At 38.5% G+C, this 19,534-nt stretch overlaps 1 protein-coding gene across 1 annotated transcript in view; it reads right to left on the reverse strand.

The window, feature by feature from the left end:
• The window catches only part of DNAH7 (dynein axonemal heavy chain 7), a 155,482-nt gene that overhangs the window by 129,691 nt on the left and 6,257 nt on the right, over positions 1-19,534 (reverse strand). Inside the window, exons 3-8 of the mRNA XM_060688081.2 lie at positions 18,988-19,096; positions 15,839-15,977; positions 15,572-15,662; positions 15,141-15,321; positions 14,198-14,270; positions 11,303-11,428 (exon numbers count right to left, since the gene is read on the reverse strand). Coding sequence (XP_060544064.2) covers positions 11,303-11,428; positions 14,198-14,270; positions 15,141-15,321; positions 15,572-15,662; positions 15,839-15,977; positions 18,988-19,096 — 719 coding nt within the window. The remainder of the gene's footprint in view (positions 1-11,302; positions 11,429-14,197; positions 14,271-15,140; positions 15,322-15,571; positions 15,663-15,838; positions 15,978-18,987; positions 19,097-19,534) is intronic.

Genomic DNA, 19,534 nt, shown 5'->3' on the forward strand with positions numbered 1-19,534 from the left:
ACAACATCATTACTTCCATTGTTAGTAAAATATGTTCGCTTACAACTGGAAAAGGGGAAAAGAAAGATTAAGATGCAGCTTTAATTAGCAACACCCTTATAAAGCTTAAAATAGTTGTAAATTAGTATTTTATATCAGTTGAAAAGTTTGTGCCTGTGGACAATGTAAGGTTTATCACTTGAAGATCTCTCTGTCTCTGTCTCTCTCTCTCTCTCTCTCTCTCTCTCTCTTACTCTTACTCTCACCTCCTCTTTTCCTCTCCATCTCTCTTTTTCTCTCCCTTCCTCCCTCCCTCCTCCTCTTTCTCTCTCTCTTTTCAGAGAACTAGCAATCACTAATGCTAGTGCAACAGGAAATGGATCAGTTCCTTCAGTGGTGGGATTCAAAAAAATTTACTACTGGTTCTGTGGACGTGGCTTGGTGGGCATGGCATGGCATGGCATGGCTTAGTGGGCATGGTAGGGGAAGGATACTGTAAAATCTTCATTCCCTCCCCACTCCAGGGGAAGGTTACTGCAAAATCCCCATTTCCTCCCAATCAGCTGGGACTCGGGAGGCAGAGAATAGATGGGGGCGGGGCCAGTCAGAGGTGGAATTTACCGATTCTCCGAACTACTCAAAATTTCTGCTACTGGTTCTCCAGAACTGGTCAGAACCTGCTGAACACCACCTCTTAGACCCTTCAGCAAAATCCAAGACATCTTTGATTGAAATATCTTTGGTCAACTTTATGGAAATCAATGCCTTTTTATTGCTGAAACAGTTACTTTAATTTTCCAAAATTACTGTATCTGCTATCACTAAAGCCTTAAACCAGCTCCAACATTTGTTAAACTGCTATCATAACAAACAGAAGGGGGGGCAATAAAGGCACCATTATAAGTAAATTCTCAATATGTGTGATGATAAAGAAGCTGACAACTAGGTATTTGTCCAAGCAGAGAGAAGTTCCCCAACTGTTTTGAAGCAAGCCATATGCCGTGCCTGTATTCTTCAACCAGCCCAGTTTATGCTCCTTGTTAACTTTATTCATGAAAGAAAAATGGTTTTCACACTAAGCAATTATTTTCTCCCTGAGTCGGGTGTTACACTATCAAATGCCCCCTCAATGTCTTAGAGATGCAGAATGACTTCCAAGGGTGTGTAACAGCAATCAAATTTTGCTAAACTTTAATTGCTCAACTATTCCTTTAATGCTTCTAAAGATATCTGGCACTTTTTCAAATTTATCTAAACCATGTCTTCTAAGACTCCAGCATTAGTTTTCTTCTGCCAGAATCAAGCAGATGGCTTCATTCCAATTCAATCACTTTCAAAGTAGTAAAAAAAAAACCTCTAATAAGAGCTTGGCGCCCGATAAGTTGTCCTTGAAACAAAGAAGCAAGAAAAACCTCAAAAAGCCTTCAAAATATGTTGCAATATTTTCAGGATCAGACTCAATAAAGATAATAGGAGTTAGAGCTTTAAATATATTTCTTTTTAATTATGATAGGCATTCTATATTCACTGAATATTCAAAGTAGAAGCAGTGAGAATGGTGAGGGTGGCTCCTTATATATACAAGGGGTGGAGCTAGGAATGGGAGTGGTAAGTTATGAATACATTAAAGTCCAAAGAATAAGTTAACCTCTGATGTTCCATATGTACATTATTTACACATTGGAGAATAAGGCATTTACATCTGACAAATCCCCCTCTAAATGCCGGTTCGTTACACAACACCAATTACATTCTGATTCAGGATAATATAATACATATAATTTTGAAGTTAAATATTTGTGTTGTTTAGAAGGTAAGGGTTTTGTTAATATGTCAGCTAATTGTTCAGAAGTATCGCAATGTATTGCTTTAATGAATCCGTCTTGAGACAGTTGTCTCACATGCTTAAACTTTATATCAATATGCCTGGACCTTTGTCCAATTGCATCGGATCTGGATATTTCAATGGCCGCTTTATTGTCTTCATGCATAATAAATGGTAAAGTGGGTTTCTTCCAAACATCAGTGATCAGATCATTGAACCATACAAGGTTATTTGCAGCCTTGGACAAACAAACATATTCCGCTTCTGTAGTAGAAGTGGCTACTAGTTCTTGTTTACCAGTATACCAGTAAACTGGACAATCATTCAATAGAAAAACATAACCAGAAGTACTCTTTCTGCATGATGTATCACCAGCCCAATCTGCATCAGCATAACAAGTAATTTTTGGTTCTCTGTCATTATTGGGTTCCAACATTAAACAAAAATCTAATGTACCCTTCAGATATCTTAGAATTCTTTTGACAGCTTCCCAATGATACAAGGTTGGTTTACTAACATATCTTGACAATAGATTGAGAGGTAATGCAATATCTGGCCTAGTCCAATTAGATATATAAAGGAGTGAACCTATAACTGATCTGTAAAATGTGTTGTCTTTAAACTCAGGGGAAGATTCATCAGTGTTTCTAAGAAAATCAGTTTGCATAGGTGTGTCACAGGTTTTGGCATTATTTAAGTTACATTTGTTTAGGAGTTCGATGATTTTATCTTTCTGTGTAAGTTTGAATCCCCTTTTTGTTTTGTTAATTTGCACACCAAGGTATTTATTCACTTTACCCAGAGATTTCAGTGAGAAGTGTTCATTTAACTTATTTACAAAGATTTCCCTGCTCTCTTTATGCTTTCCAATGTACAGAATATCGTCCACGTAAATTAATACAAATTCAATATGATCATTACTCTTTTTTACAAAGAAACAGTTATCAGCAGTGGTGGCGTTGAAATCCATGGTCTTAAGTACTTTTACCAAGCAATCGTACCATCTTTTGCCGGATTGCTTTAATCCGTACAGACTCTTATTTAATAACCAAATTTCGTTCTTATTAGTGTATTGACTGTGTGGTGCTCTTACATATATTTCTTTATCTAATTTTGCATGTAAGTATGCGGTCTGTATGTCATATTGGAATACGTCCAGATTGAGTGCAGATGCTATTACAAGGGCTGTTTTGACACTCTCTGTTCTCACTGTGGGTGAATATGTGTCAGTATAGTCTTCTGGATATTTTTGTGCATAGCCTTGTGCAACTAGTCTAGCCTTGTATAAGGTATTGCCTCCTTCTAAGTTCTTAATTTTATAAATCCACCTGGTACCTATAATTGTTTTATCCTTAGGTGCGATCGCAGGTGTGAATACATTTAATCCTTGTAAACTTTCCATCTCTTTTTCCATAGCTAGTTCCCATTTTTCTCTTTCCTCATGTGGAAGTTTCAATACTTCTTCATATGTATTAGGTGTTATTTGTTCTCCATTCATATGCATTATGTAATCTTTGTATTTATTTGGTATTTGGTTTCTATTGTTTCTAATAGTTCTTTCAGGCTTGCTATAATTATCATGCAAATATCTAGCTTCCTTTTTTGTTAATGTGTCTGTCTTTATTTTATGCTGACTATTAGTCCAAGTTTTGGTTTTGTTCTTACTTTTGTTAATATTTTGATTTTCTGTTGTTCCTTCCTCGCAAGATATCGTATCTTTACATTTATTAGGAAATATTTCATTAAGGTGCAATTTTGACCAATTGGCCTGTTCATGGAACACAGCTGTTCTGGATACTATAAATTTGTTATTACTATCAATAAATCTGTACCCTTTGGTTCCAGTTTCGTATCCCATGAATCTTAATCTCCTGGATACGTTTTCTCCCTTTCTCCTCAATTGTTTAGGTATGTGTACGTCTGCAGTGACTCCAAATATGTGCATGTGTGATAATTTGGGTTTTCTATTGTACATCACCTCATATGGTGTCTTATTCACAATACTGGACCAGGTTCTATTTTGAGTGTAATTTGAATAATGTAATGCCTCTGACCAAAATTGTTTGCCTAAACCAGCATCCTCTAATGTGCATCTAATCATGGTTTGTAGTGTGGAATTTTTCCTCTCTACGACTCCATTTTGAAATGCAGAAAAAGGATTGGACGTGAAGTGTAACATTCCTCTATCCTTTAACCATTGGGAGAATTCTTTAGACATGAACTCACATCCCCTATCTGTCATAATTTGCTTTATTCTGATATTATGTTGTGTTTCTATACGTTTGTAGAATTCCTTAAATTTCTGAAATGTTTCATCCTTGTGCTTTAATGTGTAAACAAAACCATAGCGGCTGTAGTCATCCACTATTGTTAGGAAGTAACGTTTTCTATAGGTAATTGAGGGACTTAATGGACCAACTAAGTCCATATGTACCAAATCAAAAATATTGTTAGTTGATCTGTTAGATTTTTTTGGTCTGGGACTGGTTTTTAGTTTGGTGGATTTACATACTGAGCATTCCAAATAATTTTCACAATTTTTTATTTTGACACCTTCTGCGTGTTCAGTCATTTTTTGTACTACAGGAAAGCTTGCATGTCCTAACTTCCTGTGTAAGATGTGAGCACACTCATCATGAATTGGTTTACCTATTTTTGGTTTCTTTTCCTTGTATGTATTTTTGTGATCATGAGTTATTCTACACTCATCATTGTCACTGTTACTGACATTTTCATCATCTGCTTCAATACAATCTTCCATATTTGAATCAATGTTATGTAAACATCTTTCTTTAGTTATCAGATAGGGTAGGCCTCCTTTTATCATTACAGTACCTACATTTGTTTTGTTCTTTTCTATAGTCGCTTTCCCCTTTGAGAAAACTATATTGATATCAGATTCTCTGCTTAATTTTATGGCACTTAGTATGTTGTGAGGTATTTCTGGGATTAATAATACCCCCTCTATTTTCCCTAGACCAGGCAAGGTCACATTTCCTTTGCCTAGTACTTGAACCTTTTCTTGATTAGCTACCTTTATCACAAACTTATCTTCTATAAATGAAGATAATATACTTTTGTTGTTGGTGGTGTGATTTGTTGCACCAGAGTCAATAAGCCAATTGTTATTCTCATCCTGCTGTGTTCTGGTGCTGTCTTGTTTATTTAGCCCATTCAGTGACCCAGATTTCCTCTCTTTTGAATTTTCTCTACCCCCTCTACCTTCTTTGTAATTTGGTGGGCTTCTATATTTGTGTCTATCTGTTGAAGATTGTCTGTAATTATATTTGCTCCTATATTCTGGCCTATGTCTCTCTCTTGAGACTTTGGGGCAGTCTCTTCTACTATGTTCCCTGGATCCACAATTGTAGCATCTAAAGGCCTCATTATGTTTATCTTGAAAGACTACTTTCCTAAAAGGTTTGTGGTCTGTTTGGTTACTGGATCGATTTTTTCTTGAATTGTCTTCTGCTATCAATTTGTTAGATAGACTTTCTATGGATAAATATCCCAAATTAATGGTATCTAAGTGTGACATAAAGCTATCCCATGATGGATCAAGTGAATTGATAATAACACTTTTCATTGTTTGATCTGAAATCACTTCCCCCCTCAATTGTAGCTCAGCTCTTATTTTGTTTAGATTTATCAAATGCTCACTTATAGAAACCCCTGGTTTTACTCTAGAGGAAAAGAAATCCTTAGACATTCTTGTGGTTGTAGCTACGCTATCGCTGTGAAATAGATTAAACATGCATTGAATTATTTCTGATACAGTTAGGTTTGGTTTGATGCTATGGTACATTGCAGGAGACACGCTAGATATTATTATGAAAAATGCTCTATGATGTAAACAATCTATTTTTAAAGTCCAAGGTCTTCTTGGAGGGCTAGTTATAAAGAATAGTAAATTTTCTTTCATGAAAATAACCTGAAGCTGTTGATACCACTCTTGTAAATTAATGCCATCAATTCTAAGTTTTGGGAAGTCACTGGGTAAGTTACCTACATTATTCTGTCCATTACTTACAACCTGGGGCAGTCCGTGATCTCTCAAGTGCAGGAAATTACAGAACGGCATTGGGATGCTTGCAATGAGTCTGCGCGGTTCTCTGGCCAGTTCAAGTCCTTCTGGGTCGCCTACGTAGTTTCGCACATGCGCGTTGCTCATTTCTTCTTTGGTGGCGTCGTGGAAGGTTCTCTCCCTTTCAGCTCTCTCGATCCGCTCCTCCTCAGATGAGTCGGTCTCTGGCTCGGTTTTTGGGGTTCTGGTGGTGGCGACGGTTCTTTTCTTCCTTTTGTGTGCGTTGACATTCGATCTTGTCTGTGGTGTAGGGCGAAATCGGCATGGCTCTCTGGGCTCGGGCGTCGTCGCTTTCGAAGTCAGGATGGGAGCGTGCAGGTCTTGAGTCGCCGGTTTGATTTCTTGCTTCTTCGTAGATGTCTTGGTAATTTTCAGTCTTGGCCCAAAAGCAGCAAAAAGCGTTTTCATTGCTGATTTTACTTGAGATTTTGTTAAATCGTCTTCACTTTCTGATTTTGGATCATCTGAAGAGTTTGAGACTTCTTTCTCACTTTCTTCGTCTGATAGTGTTTTTCGCGCCAGAAATTTTGAACTGAGCGTTTTGATTGGCTCTGTTCTATTCTCTTTTTAACAACTATTTTCTCAGTAGTCATCTCACTTACGGTTTTTTGATCTTTGAGTTTTTCTTTAATGACGTTTTTCTCTCTCGCTGCTCCGCTGTTCTTCAGCATCTCCTGGAGGTCCGCGATGAGACTTTCATCATTCTTTTGGCTTTTTAGTATCTTTAATATCTCTGACCTGAGTTCGTTATTTTCTATTTCGATTTCTTCTTGGTCATTATTTTCACTCATTAGTTCTTCTTCTTCAGTGGTGTATTCTTCGGATTCTCTCGAAATCGCATTGGTGGATTCGTTGATCATCTCTGGATCAGTTTCTATTTCTTTGCTGTAGGCCCTGGTGTTGGGCCTATCTTTCTTGGACATTTTCAATTACTTATTGAGTCAATTAACCATCCTCTGCTACCAGCTTGTTGCAATATTTTCAGGATCAGACTCAATAAAGATAATAGGAGTTAGAGCTTTAAATATATTTCTTTTTAATTATGATAGGCATTCTATATTCACTGAATATTCAAAGTAGAAGCAGTGAGAATGGTGAGGGTGGCTCCTTATATATACAAGGGGTGGAGCTAGGAATGGGAGTGGTAAGTTATGAATACATTAAAGTCCAAAGAATAAGTTAACCTCTGATGTTCCATATGTACATTATTTACACATTGGAGAATAAGGCATTTACATCTGACAAAATAGTTTCTAATTGAGGATCTTCCTTAAAGAAGATTCACTGAAGAATTCTTGTAGCCTGCTTCCAAATGAGTAGCAAATTGAAATTCTTTGCAGATTGGAAGATTTAAAACAATCTCTAACTAAATAATATTTACATGATACCCTGCGAAAAATATTTTACAATTCACCTTTCTACCAAGAAATTGTGAAGATTAAATGCAGAAGTCTCCGAATTATAAAGGTGATATACAAATCTTGCAAATTGCTTGAGTTGTGGGCACCAAACTCCAGTCCCTTCTATTAACAGAGTTGTGTTGAGAAAATAAGTCTTTGAAACTACTTATTGAGAATTGTAATTCAGAATTGTATTCTGAATTCTGAATTCAGAATGAGAATTGTAATTCAGAATTTGATTCTAGAGAATATGGCTTGAATTTAAACATCACTCGGCTTCTGATGAAGGAGACTGAATACTAAGAGTGGGAAGACCCTCCTCTCTTTTGGCCTTCCACAAAGGTGTGAAAACATTGCACTGCAATCTTGCCTGGGGCACAAAGAGGAAGACGCAGCCATAGGGCTGACTAGAGCCCTGAAAACCCTCCCCTGTCTTTTAGCTAATATTTTAATATCTCTTGCCTCTTTTACATTTTATACACTGTTTTTATGTTTTAATATTTTATTTTACACTGCCCAAAATCCTTCTGTGAGGGAGACGGGTGGTTTTTAAAATGAGATAGATAGATAGCAGTGGTGGGATTCTACCAATTCTACCCGGTTCGGGCAAACCAGTAGCAGCAGCGGTGGGAGGCTCCACCCACCCGCCCAGACATCATCATGGACACTTTGTGCATGTGCAGAAAGCTCTGCGCACGCGCAGAGGTGGCACACGCACTCACATTTGCGAAGCGGTAGCGGAGATAAGTGAATACCACTACAGATAGGTAGGTAAGTAGGTAGGTAGGTAGGTAGGTAGGTAGATAGACAGACAGACAGACAGACAGACAGACAGATAGATACCAAAAGCCATTCTTGAAATTAACCCTAAGAAAGATGCTAGCAATTCAACAATGGAACTCACAGTCATTCAACACAATGAAGCAGCATTTCACCTTGGTAGGCCATCTATCAGAGGAAAATCCTAAAGCTGTTGGGTATTCAGCAAAAATTCAGATGATCTAGAACGCGACTGAGTAGCATGTTCAAAAAATGTAATTTTAAAAAATAAAGAATGGGCACAAATAATGAAACTTTTACTCCTGCTATCTGGACTCAGCCAAAAGACCAGATACCGGTCAGTTCCATTGTTCAAGCAACAATGGAATGAATTACAGGGAACAGTGATTGGTCCAAATGGATAATAGATTTGATGCTTACTCTAAGAGGATTTGTTCAAGAGGGGGGAATCCCAAAGTTGAGCTCACATATCATTACGTACATTGGCTTATTGCAAAAGTATCTATTTGGGGCAAACTCACCAGTATTTGTAAATTATTACCCTAACAACTTATCCTAACAAACATTACTGCTCATAGTTTACACATCAATTGAAACAATTGTAATTTTGGAAGTACTTTCCTTGACTTCAGGGGAATTCAAACTCAAGTAATATTGAACAATCTATTTTTTTCATCATAATATTGTCTGCGCTTATATAATCTTTGTAACCCTTCCCCTTCTTTCTTTTTATAATGTTTGACTATAGAAGCCTTGTGTTGTCTATAGATACTCAGAATCTGGTAATGTTATTGCAGAGCTATACTTTGAAATAAGTTCCTCCATGTTCCTGAAACATATGAAAAACACGGTTGCAATAGATGCCATAGTCCAGTGATGGTGAACCTTTTAGAGACCAAGTGCCCAAACTGCAACCCAAAACCCACTTATTTATCACAAAGTGCCAACACAGCAATTTAACCTGAATAATGAGGTTTTACTACCTAAAATAATGATAAACAAGACAGAGCTCAGCTAATTGTTCTAAGAAAAACATGATAAATGCACTTTTATGCCCCTTCAATTTTTTTCTGCTTTTGAAATATTACGTTTAGCAACAATAAAAAAAACTTTTATAATATCATTTCTCTTTCCCTTTCTCTCTCTTTCCCTCTCTCTCTGTCTTTCTCTCCCTCCCTTTCTGTTTCTCTCTTTCCTTCCCTCTCTCTTTCCCTCCCCCTCTCTCTTTCTCTCTCTCTCTCTTTCTTTCTCTCTCTCCTTCCCTCCCCCTCTCTCTGCCTGTTTCTCTCTCTCTTTCTCTCCCTCTCTTTCCCTCCCTCTCTTCCCTCCCTTTCTTTCCCTCCCTCCCTCTCTCTGCCTCCCTGTTTCTCTCTCTCTTTCCCTCCTTCTCTCTCTTATCTCTTTCCCTCTCTCTTTCCCCTCTCTCTTTCTCTCCCACTGTTTCCCTCCCTCTCTTTCTCTCTGTTTTCCTCCCTCTCCCTCTCTTTCCCTTCCTCTCTCTCTATCTATCGCTGCCTCTTTCTCTCTCTCTCTCTCTCTCTCTCTCTCTCTCTCTCTCTCTGTCTCTCCCCTGGGGGGGGGAAGGAACCCCTGAATTGGTGCTGGATGGTGGGAATCTGACATCAGGAGACCAAAGAGCCCAGGAGCAGCGCTCTGAAGCTCAGCTGGCCGGCGGGGAGGCAGGGCATCCGAACACAGACAGCTCAGCAGGAAAAGCAACTGACCGGATGTCAATTGCTTTTTTTTGGGGCGAGCCAAGACAACGCAGGGTCACATTGTGGCTCAGCGTCATAATGGACTTCAGGAGGAGGGGACCCTGTCTCCCCAATTGTGAAGCGCACGAGTGAAAACGTCCACTCAATCAATTCCAACTTTGCGATATCTTTTTCTTTTGCGAGAAGTTGAAGTTGAAGTTGAGTGATTTTTTTTTTAATCCCACAAACTTTTGTTTCCCTGCAAAGGGCGGAGAAATGCAGTGGAGCTCGGCTGGGGTGACAGCGTGCATGCCCACACAGAGAGGGCTCTGAGTGCCACCTCTGGCACGTGTGCCATAGGATCGCCACCACAACTTAGTCTAACATTTAAATGTGACTTTTTTAAGTTTCCCACCATGTGTAGAGCAATATTGGAAAGTTTTAAAAGGAGAGGAACAGCAGTTTAGAAACAATGTGTATACATGCAGCTCTTTTTTTAAAAAAAAAAATCACATTTGAGAATGAAATTAACTAAACCACCAACTACTTGCAGTTGAATTTACTTAACCCAAAGAAAAGTCAAGATAGCAACATGGTAGATATTTTTCCCATTTGTTATTTGAAAGTCAGCATTTATTCATAACCACCACCTCAACGCTCTGCATGTTTACAAAGAGGAAAATCCAACTCTGCTCTCTTTACACTAAGCCATACGTTACATCTTACAAACTGCAGTGGCTGGGTTTACACACTGCATTAATCCAAAACCAAATAAATCAAATTATGGCTTTGTGCTACTACCTCCAAAGTCTGATCATGAATCAGTTTTATGTTGTAAGTTAGTTGATTCAGTTTGGATGCCTGACTCCCATCAACTCTGGGCAGTTCACAACAATAAACAATTCAATGTGGTTTAGTCCTAAGGACTGCATTCCACAGACATCCTTAATAGCTATAATGATATCCAAATTATATCATATGCATTGTGAGGCCATCACGCAAATGACTGAATTATGTGCTTGCAATGTGATATTTGATGCAAGTATGTAAGTCATTCCATTTGTTTGATGTAATGTCATCATTTCTCCGCTGTGGATGCCTCTACTTCAGCAACCTTGAACTGTTTCTGGATTAAAAATTAATGAGGCAGGCAAAAGGCTTCAAAGAAAAGATGAGACGGAGGGAGGGAGGGAGGGAGGGAGGGAGGGAGGGAGGGAGGGAGGGAAGGAAGGAAGGAAGGAAGGAAGGAAGGAAGGAAGGAAGGAAGGAAGGAAGGAAGGAAGGAAGGAAGGAAGGAAGGAAGGAAGGAAATCTGGCCAAATATCTTTCCATGGAGCTACACAAAGGATAAATTGCATGCACAGTATGTATATATTCCTCACTTTCACTGATGAACCATGACACATATACCAGCTTCTTCTCATTTGGTTATCTGCCACATAGCTACACTTTAACTGCCAGAATTCTGGTAGCCAAGCTCCATACCTCTGAAGTGCCCTGCCTGAGTACGGCTGACTCATGCACTGAAAATATTGCTTACTTAAAAGTTGTTTGCCAGAGATCTAGAACAGCCATCATTGTGGGATTCATTGCATACAAATTTTCTTTTATGTAATTGCGAGCTGCAATGTAGGACTTATTCCAAGGTTTTGGCACTACTTCCATTCTAAAGAAAAAAGGAAACAAAATAAAAATCAGTACTATAATCCTAGAAGACAATTGCAGTGCCAACAGATCTATTCTATACTGGTGATTTAAATTGCAAGTAAAGCCAATCCATTACCTTGTTAGAAATTGAACGTGCTATATATATAACAAATATAAGGAAGAGAGGTTGTTGAAATTCCTTTTTTAAGTCAAAGTCCCTCTTGGATCACACTTGGTATAATGGTTACACAAAGCAAGGCATGGAAATATGTTAATCAGAAGCATGTTGCAGACTGTACAACAGCTTTCCTATATGTGAAGCCATGAAGTTGGGCAGTTTTCACCCTAGGTTTTTCAGCAATGACCATCCAGAGACTTCAGATATCTGAAAAGTGCCAGATTGAAGAAAGCTACTCAACCATGTAAAGGTTTCCTGTAGAACTCAACTGAGCTTTTAAATTTTCTCTCCGCTTATAGTATACTCAGTGATTACTTTCATTTCTTCATATGCTGCTTTTCCATCATGACTCTGTAGGAAACTTCTCAACAGATCATCATACTTAGCCATTAATACAAAATAAACTTAACTACTAACGACTTCAAACAAAATTCAACCAGCAATCCAATATATAACTTTAAAATAAATTTAGGATTACAATAAGTTACAACCCATTCCCCATCTCCTATTTATTTCATAATTATCTAACATCAAAGAGCCATGCTGTTTCCATGGATCTGGTTTGAATCCAGTTAGAGGTCTTTATATTGGGTTTTCTCTATAATCCAAATTAGGGTGAACAAACTCTTGGAACAGAGGAATATTGGTATCTTGAAGACAACTGTTAATACACTCCCAAAATGGCTGCCTCATAACCTACCTTCCTAGGAAATATTTGCCAGAATGGGCAGGCTAGTCAAAAACCATCAATTGACCAGAAAACAATTTAGATTCCCAAAATAGTTTCCACCATCACTGTAGGACATTGTGTGATCTAGCAAATAAATGATTGCTTTGCAGCCCACCAGTGTATTGGTTTTCTTAAAATCATCTTTTAAAAATAGTTAGTGGGGAATCCGGTTGATAATAAGGGAAATAGTAAGGAAAATATCTAGGCCCAACTTCGTACCAGAAAACCTAAGCCTTCATCCCAGCACAGAGAAATGCTGGGCGAGAAGCACTGGTGGAAAATCCTGTTGATAATGCCCCTATATATTCTGGCTACCCAATCTTGGATTGCTGGATTATGTCTCATAAAGACATGCAACAAACGAGTTCCACATGCCTGAATGTTTATGAAAAACCAAGGAGAGAAGATAATGGGCCGCCTTTTCATGTATTATTACACACATCAGTTTATGGTTTTTGGGGGGGGGGATTATGTTGCTGTTAATTGAAGCAAAGTAGAATTCACAAAGATTTATGATTTTGTTCTCTTATTGTATACATATTTATTTTATTATATTTATATTATATTTTTTATTATATTTATTTGTCAGATTTAGGTAGTACCCATCTCATTCATAGAGAGACTCTGGGTAACATACAGTTAAAAGTTAAGGGTATACTTGACTTAAAATGCCCTGATTTCAATTTCAACCAACACGGTATCTCTATTTTGCTTCATTTTGCAGCAACAATCCTTATTCAACACAAAATTAACTAAAGGGGTGGTATTTTTGCCATTTTGGGGGGGGGGGGAACAGCAGGCAGGCAGGCAGGGAGGGAGGGAGGGAGGGAGGGAGGGAAGGAAGGAAGGAAGGAAGGAAGGAAGGAAGGAAGGAAGGAAGGAAGGATTTTTTTAATAGATTCTGAAAACATAATTAAGCATATAGCATTCTGAGTGCTGGGAGAAAGCTGCTTGCTTCTTATCTGAACTATACACTTTTGCCTTATGAACATGTTGTTTACAAGTACATGAATCAAAGGTTAATTGGCATCTAGACGTATGAATCACTAAAGTTTTACTCAGTCTGGAATTAGAACAGGAATTCTTACTTGATCACTGCAGCACAGTCTAAGATTCCTTAGAGGAGAAAATTACATTGCCCTACTGGCATTGTCTTGTGTTCTCCTTTACAATGTCAAAGTTTACAGTTTCTCTGAATTTAACAAGTGGGTGAGACTTCAGAGAAGGCCAGTTTTTTTCTAAACTTGGATGGAAGTGTAATTAAATGGGGACTTTAAGCCTTTGGTGATAACAATAGTTAAGCACTAGGCTCGCTACTGTTTCAAGTTTACTATTTTGAACTGATGTTGATTAGAACAGATTACAGTGTTGTTATTGCTATTGGACAAATATTTGGTCTAATATAATCTGTCATATTTCTTTCCAATCAACAATACCATCTTTTGATTCAACAGTCTTCCTTAAATTGTTCAGAAATCGAGTTTTTCATCGTATTTCTACCCGCTGACCGAGGATATTCCAGAACATGTTATGCATGTAAACGACCCCAGATTCAACCTCACACCTCTGATTAAACAATCTGAAGTAGGTTGACGGAAAAAGATTCTACTTGAGACCTTGGTGATCTCCTGATAAGTAGATTAGGCAGCTGTGAATCAAGGGAACAATAACCTGTTTTTATTTTGTGTGTGTGTGTGTGTGTGTGTATATATATATTTATTTTTCACATTTCTGAACCAACCATCTCCCTCAAAGAAGGAGGGATTTTAAAAGGCCTATTCTAGTTATGCAGAAGAATGTGTTCTTACACAACTGCTTCAAGTATTTTGCCTGTGATACAATGCTTTGCAGACTAAGATGTTGAAATAGCATTTTCTTACTCTTGACGATGAGGTGGAAGAACTTGCTTCTTGGCTTCCTCCTTTTCCCTGGGATCTCTTAAAACAAAGTCAACTAAAAGAAGGTTTTAAAAGAAACAGACCAGAACACAAATGAGCTCAGCAGAGCATAAAAACAGCCAAAGGAATTGAACCAATTATTTTTAAAGACTTCAAAGGTGTTATATAGGAAAAACTGAAAACATGCGACAAAAAGACAGTCGATTTCAGAATGTTTTGCAGAACTACAGTATCTATGAAAAGGGCTGAAGTAGCAAAATGAAATGAAATGAAATGAAATCCATTAGTTAAAAAAAATACTAACACTGCAATCTATTAATGTTTACTTAGAAATAAGTCTCAGGTTGCCCTAATAAGTGGTAAGGATTGCCAACAAAGAAATAAAGTTTAAGCTGAGAAAGTTTTTCCAAAGAAAACCTCCATTTGTTTATGCATTTTAACTGAGTATATGTTTACTTCCAAGATTTTTACCAACAATAATACTCATTTAAAAGGCATGCATAACTCTACTCAGTTATCATTCTATAGGCTAATATTGTTATTTTTTTTTTCAAACTTCCAAACTTGAGGAAGGAATCCATTTCCAAAGCCATTACATGGAAGAGGAATTCTGTAAGATGCTAAAGAAAACTTATGTAAAAAAAGATCCTGGGTATACATTCTGGGAAATTGATATTTTCCAAGAAATGAGTATCCTAATCCTCCAACGCTTTGCTATTATGGTAAATAATAGTTTGAAACTGGTGGGAATCAGAAGTGAAAAGTTTTCCTGGGATGTTGGTCCATTACATTTTAATTTATGCTGCTGAGGAAATATAGAGATCTCCAGAATATTGTATGAAAGTAACTGGGTAAAAAAAAAACATATCATACCATGCCTGCATTTCTGATTCAGTTTATAACAAAGAAGTTATGATTTCCGTACCTATTGCTTTCTTTACACTAAGAAGATAGTCCTCTCTCATTTCATCTGAGAGTGTGTAGATACTTTCACTGAGTACCTTCAGATGTTTGGGTACTAGAGCTAAGACATTTTCCAGCCAGGAGTCATCCATTGGGGCCACATGTTCTGTATCTATTCCGTGGCGAATGTAATAGTAATATTTCTGCAAAATTAGAAAAGCACAGCAGTGGCATATAAACGTGAGTTCCATTGGAAATCCACATTACATCTGGCTGAAATTTTGCAGATTTGAAACCCAAAGACTGAAAACATTTGGGAATGTCAGTTATGCAAACAGGTATCAGGTACATGAGAACAGGGAACCTGGCTTTCCATTCTGCCTCTTTGTTTAATCATGATGTTCGTTCCAACCCTCTCTTCCCTTTTAGTCAAGAAATCATGACCTGATTTACCAAAATATCTTTTTCTATTGCAGCTGTGGCCTCTGATGTGCCAGGTTTTACTTCCTCTAATGACGAGGATTCTGGAAGGTAGTCTGGTTGCCTACAAAACAAACACGACAATCTATTACCATCCACCTTCAGCCATCCGTCTGCAAACTGATCTTGATTCAGACTTCTTTCAGAAAGCAAGAAAATGTTACTGAAGCTTTAAAAATAAGCATGTATCCCAATGAGGACGGAAGCAGCTTTGTAAACCTATATTGCAAAAGAACTTACATGATGATGTTAACGAGAGCGCTTCTGAAATTTTCCCGATCTTTTTTAACGCCAGGTCTCGTTGATGGTCCAGCCCCATGATCGGTCTCAGGAATCTCTTCTACCTTGCGCTTCTTGGGTCTCTGAGACAAATATTCTCCTTATGGAGAAAAAATGAGAGATGTTATGGAGGCTGGTCGGCAGAAGCTCAAACATGCAATATATCTATCAAATTCTGCAACCAATTCCATCATCTTTGGAATTGGAAGTTAGAGTAGTTCAGTGTCTTTCTGAACTACTGTTTTGTCAACTGCATCAACAAGATCAAGGTGCAGATGTACCATTTCCTTAAACGCACAAACAACAAGAGCTCTGAAAACCTTAGCTGCCTACCAGGGATCTCCACTCATGTGTTATCCTAAATCCTGGCCTCTAAAGACAAACCAAATTCATTCCTCCATCAGAGGAAGGAACAATGTTGCTGGCAGCAGAGATAAAGGAGCCATCAGATTCGAAAGGAAGAGGGACTTCATCTTTTTGTAGTCAGAAGATGGAGGCGTAAGGAGCAGCCAGAATAACAAAGAACCAGGAAAGGAGGAGGACAGAGGTAAGATCAGTGAAAATAGAGCCTTGGAGGAGACAGAGTCCAGTTCTGCTGACAGCTTCCAACTGTGCACAAATTGTGACAGCCTCTAAACTGTTATTTGACAAACTGCCTATCCTTAAGGACAGTTACCCATCCCACTCATAGGATAAGTCCTTCATTAACAGTGATGTCTGATGGGATCCAGACGACATGCCTTTCCTGTAGCAGCAACATCTGCCCTTTAGAATCGCATATACACACAGAGAGATACAGAAACATCCAACCTACCCACATGTATTTGATTAGCCCAAAACCTTCTGGCCTTTAGAAAGACTTTAAAAACTTGGCTATTCCCCCTGGAACCGGGCTCAGGATGAGCAAAAATCCAATCAAGGGAGGATATGAATGTGAGCCAGATTGCCTATCATTGATTGTTCTTTTATTTTGATTTGCCTTCTTGTAAACTGTCACATTGTCCAAATTGGGCAACTGTTTACATTATTTAAATAAATAAGTAAACAAGCAAATAAATAATGAGGTAAGGATCTCAAAGTGAAGGCTCTCCTTTCAGATCCTAGAGACTTGGCTTCAAGCATTTATATCGGAGTCTGAATGGGTTTTTTCCAGGGGTGAAATCCAGCAGAAATTTTGAGCAGTTCGGAGAACCAGTAGCGGAAATTTTGAGTACCATATTTTTCGGAGTATAAGACGCACCTGAGTATAAGACGCACCTTAGTCTTTTGGGAGGAAAATAAGAAAAAAGCTGATTGACAGGTGGATCAGCCTCCCGGAATACCCCTAATCAGCTGTTCCCAGAGGTGAATTTTAGCAACAGGTTCCTTGGTTGTGAGCTCCGTGCCTTGCGTTTTTTTGCTTTTTTTCCTATCTCTGAAAGTCTCCAAAACAGAGCTTCAGAAAAAAAGCCTCTGAAGCTCTGTTTGGGGGCTTCTTTTCTGAAGCTTCGTTTCTGATGCTTTTTTCAGCCTCTGAAACCTCCGTTTGAGAAGCTGGGCGGGGTTACATTCGGAGTATAAGACACACACAGATTTTCACCCTCTTTTTTGGGGGAAAAAGGTGCGTCTTATACTCTGAAAAATATGGTAGTTCGGAGAACTGGCAAATACCACCTCTGGCTGGCCCCAGAGCGGGGTGGAAATGGAGATTTTGCAATATCCTTTCCCCAGGAGTGGGGAGGGAATGGGGATTTTGCAGTATCCTTCCCCTGTCAAGCCCACCAAGCCACGCCCACTAAGCCATACGCCCACCAAGCCACACCCATAGAACCGGTAGTAAAAAAAAAATTGGATTTCACCACTGTTTTTTTTTCCCCCTTATATCTTCTACAGCCCTTCCCAGCAGTATCATAGAAGAGGTCGTAATCTCCCTGGGACAGAAATACAACTCTGTGATGTGAAAGAGACGATCACTCAAGCAGGAAATCAGGGTTAGAAAAGAGTACAAATGAGAAGGGCTTTTTTAAAACAACCAACTATACCTCCAGTTAATAAGAATGTTAAATGTGTCTTCAGCAAGCTTATTCAGCCAGTGTTCCCAACCTTAGCAACTTTAAAATAGGAGGACTTCGAAATTCTGGGAGTTGGGGTCCACCCATTTTAAAGTTTCCAAAGATGGGAAAAAGTACTTTACAGATTCTCCTTCTCCTCCCTATTTTGTTTCTCTCACCCAGAGACAACTTCCTCTGTTTTATTCACCACAACACGTATTACTACTACCACTCATGCACACAGATGTGAGTTTTTTCGATTTTCACTGTCAGGTCTTGTCAACATTAGTTGTCCTGGTAAGTACTGTACTTTTCGGAGTATAAGACGCACTTTTTTCCCCCTAAAAGATGGTGGAAATATTGGTGCATCTCATATACAGCCATTTTTGGCTTCCCGAAGCCCCGCCTATCCTGTTTTTGCAAAAAACGGGCCTGTTTTTCACAAAAACTGGGCATGCAGAGGCTTTGGGAGGCCTGCAGTGTGCTCCTATGGGCTGGAGAGGGCAAAAATGTTTTTTTTTTCTTGCTTACCTCTTTGAAATCTTGGTGCGTCTTATACACCGGTGTGTCTTATAGTCTGAAAATTATGGTAAATTAAATTACTTTAATTAAATGATCAAATTTTCACTGGCCTTTCTAAGAGAAAAGAAGAAAGGCATACAAGCTTGCCTGAGAGCTCAGTCATTTGTTGTGCCTCGTCCAATTCTTCCTACACAAACTATTCAGCCTCATCGCCACAGTTTCTTGAAAGCCCAGCCAGCCCATTCAGTCTTCATCCATGAAATGTTGCAAGAGAAGGGCCACCATATTTGGGCTGCAAAAATAAGATGGCCATTAGATGGCAGCAAAGATTCATCATCTCTTTTGTCCCATCTGGTGGTCACCCAGATGTCTGCAGCCCAGACATGGTAACTCTCTCCTCTATGGAAGAAAAACAAAGAGAAGAAAGGAAAATCCTCAATGCTCAACACGATTTCTAGTTTCCCTCACAGAGAGAAGAAACCATGAGTGATATTTTATGAATAATTTTGGGTTTTCTACAACTTCACCTCCATTCCAAACATCCAGGTTTATTCTTACCAGGTGTCAGCTCATTCTTTATCATGAACTGCTCTGGAACATGACTGTCCTGATCTCGCCGCAGATGGAACGAAGGCAGGTTTTGATGCCACAATGGTTTACAGCTGATCTGAAAAGATAGCCAGGATTTCTGCTTGGTAAACTCTTTTCCAAAGTTTTGCAAAGGAACTGCATAACTTAGTGGGTTAAAAAAAAGGGGAGGGCATAATTATTTTAATATTTAATGTGTTGAATCTAGATGTAAAAGATCTTATGAGACTGATTTTATAAAGTAGGTAGCTCTCTTCACAAAAATTTACACTGATCAGGTTTTGACCAAGTTACAATCACAGGCAATTGCTAATTGTACAATGAGTAGTCCAATGTCCAAACTTGCAGCTTAATTCATATTTTAATAACAGAGAAATTCAGTATGTCTGAATGAAGACTATAACTTCAAATACGCAAGGCTAATACAATTGAAAAAATGTATATATGTGTAAATAAGAGTTTTGCACTCATTAAAATGGCTGCACAACACATTTTAGGTATAACAAATGGGGCTGCC

This window comes from Pantherophis guttatus, chromosome 1 (assembly GCF_059756535.1).
Source record: "Pantherophis guttatus breed Tessera chromosome 1, ASM5975653v1, whole genome shotgun sequence".
Lineage (NCBI taxonomy): Eukaryota > Metazoa > Chordata > Lepidosauria > Squamata > Colubridae > Pantherophis > Pantherophis guttatus.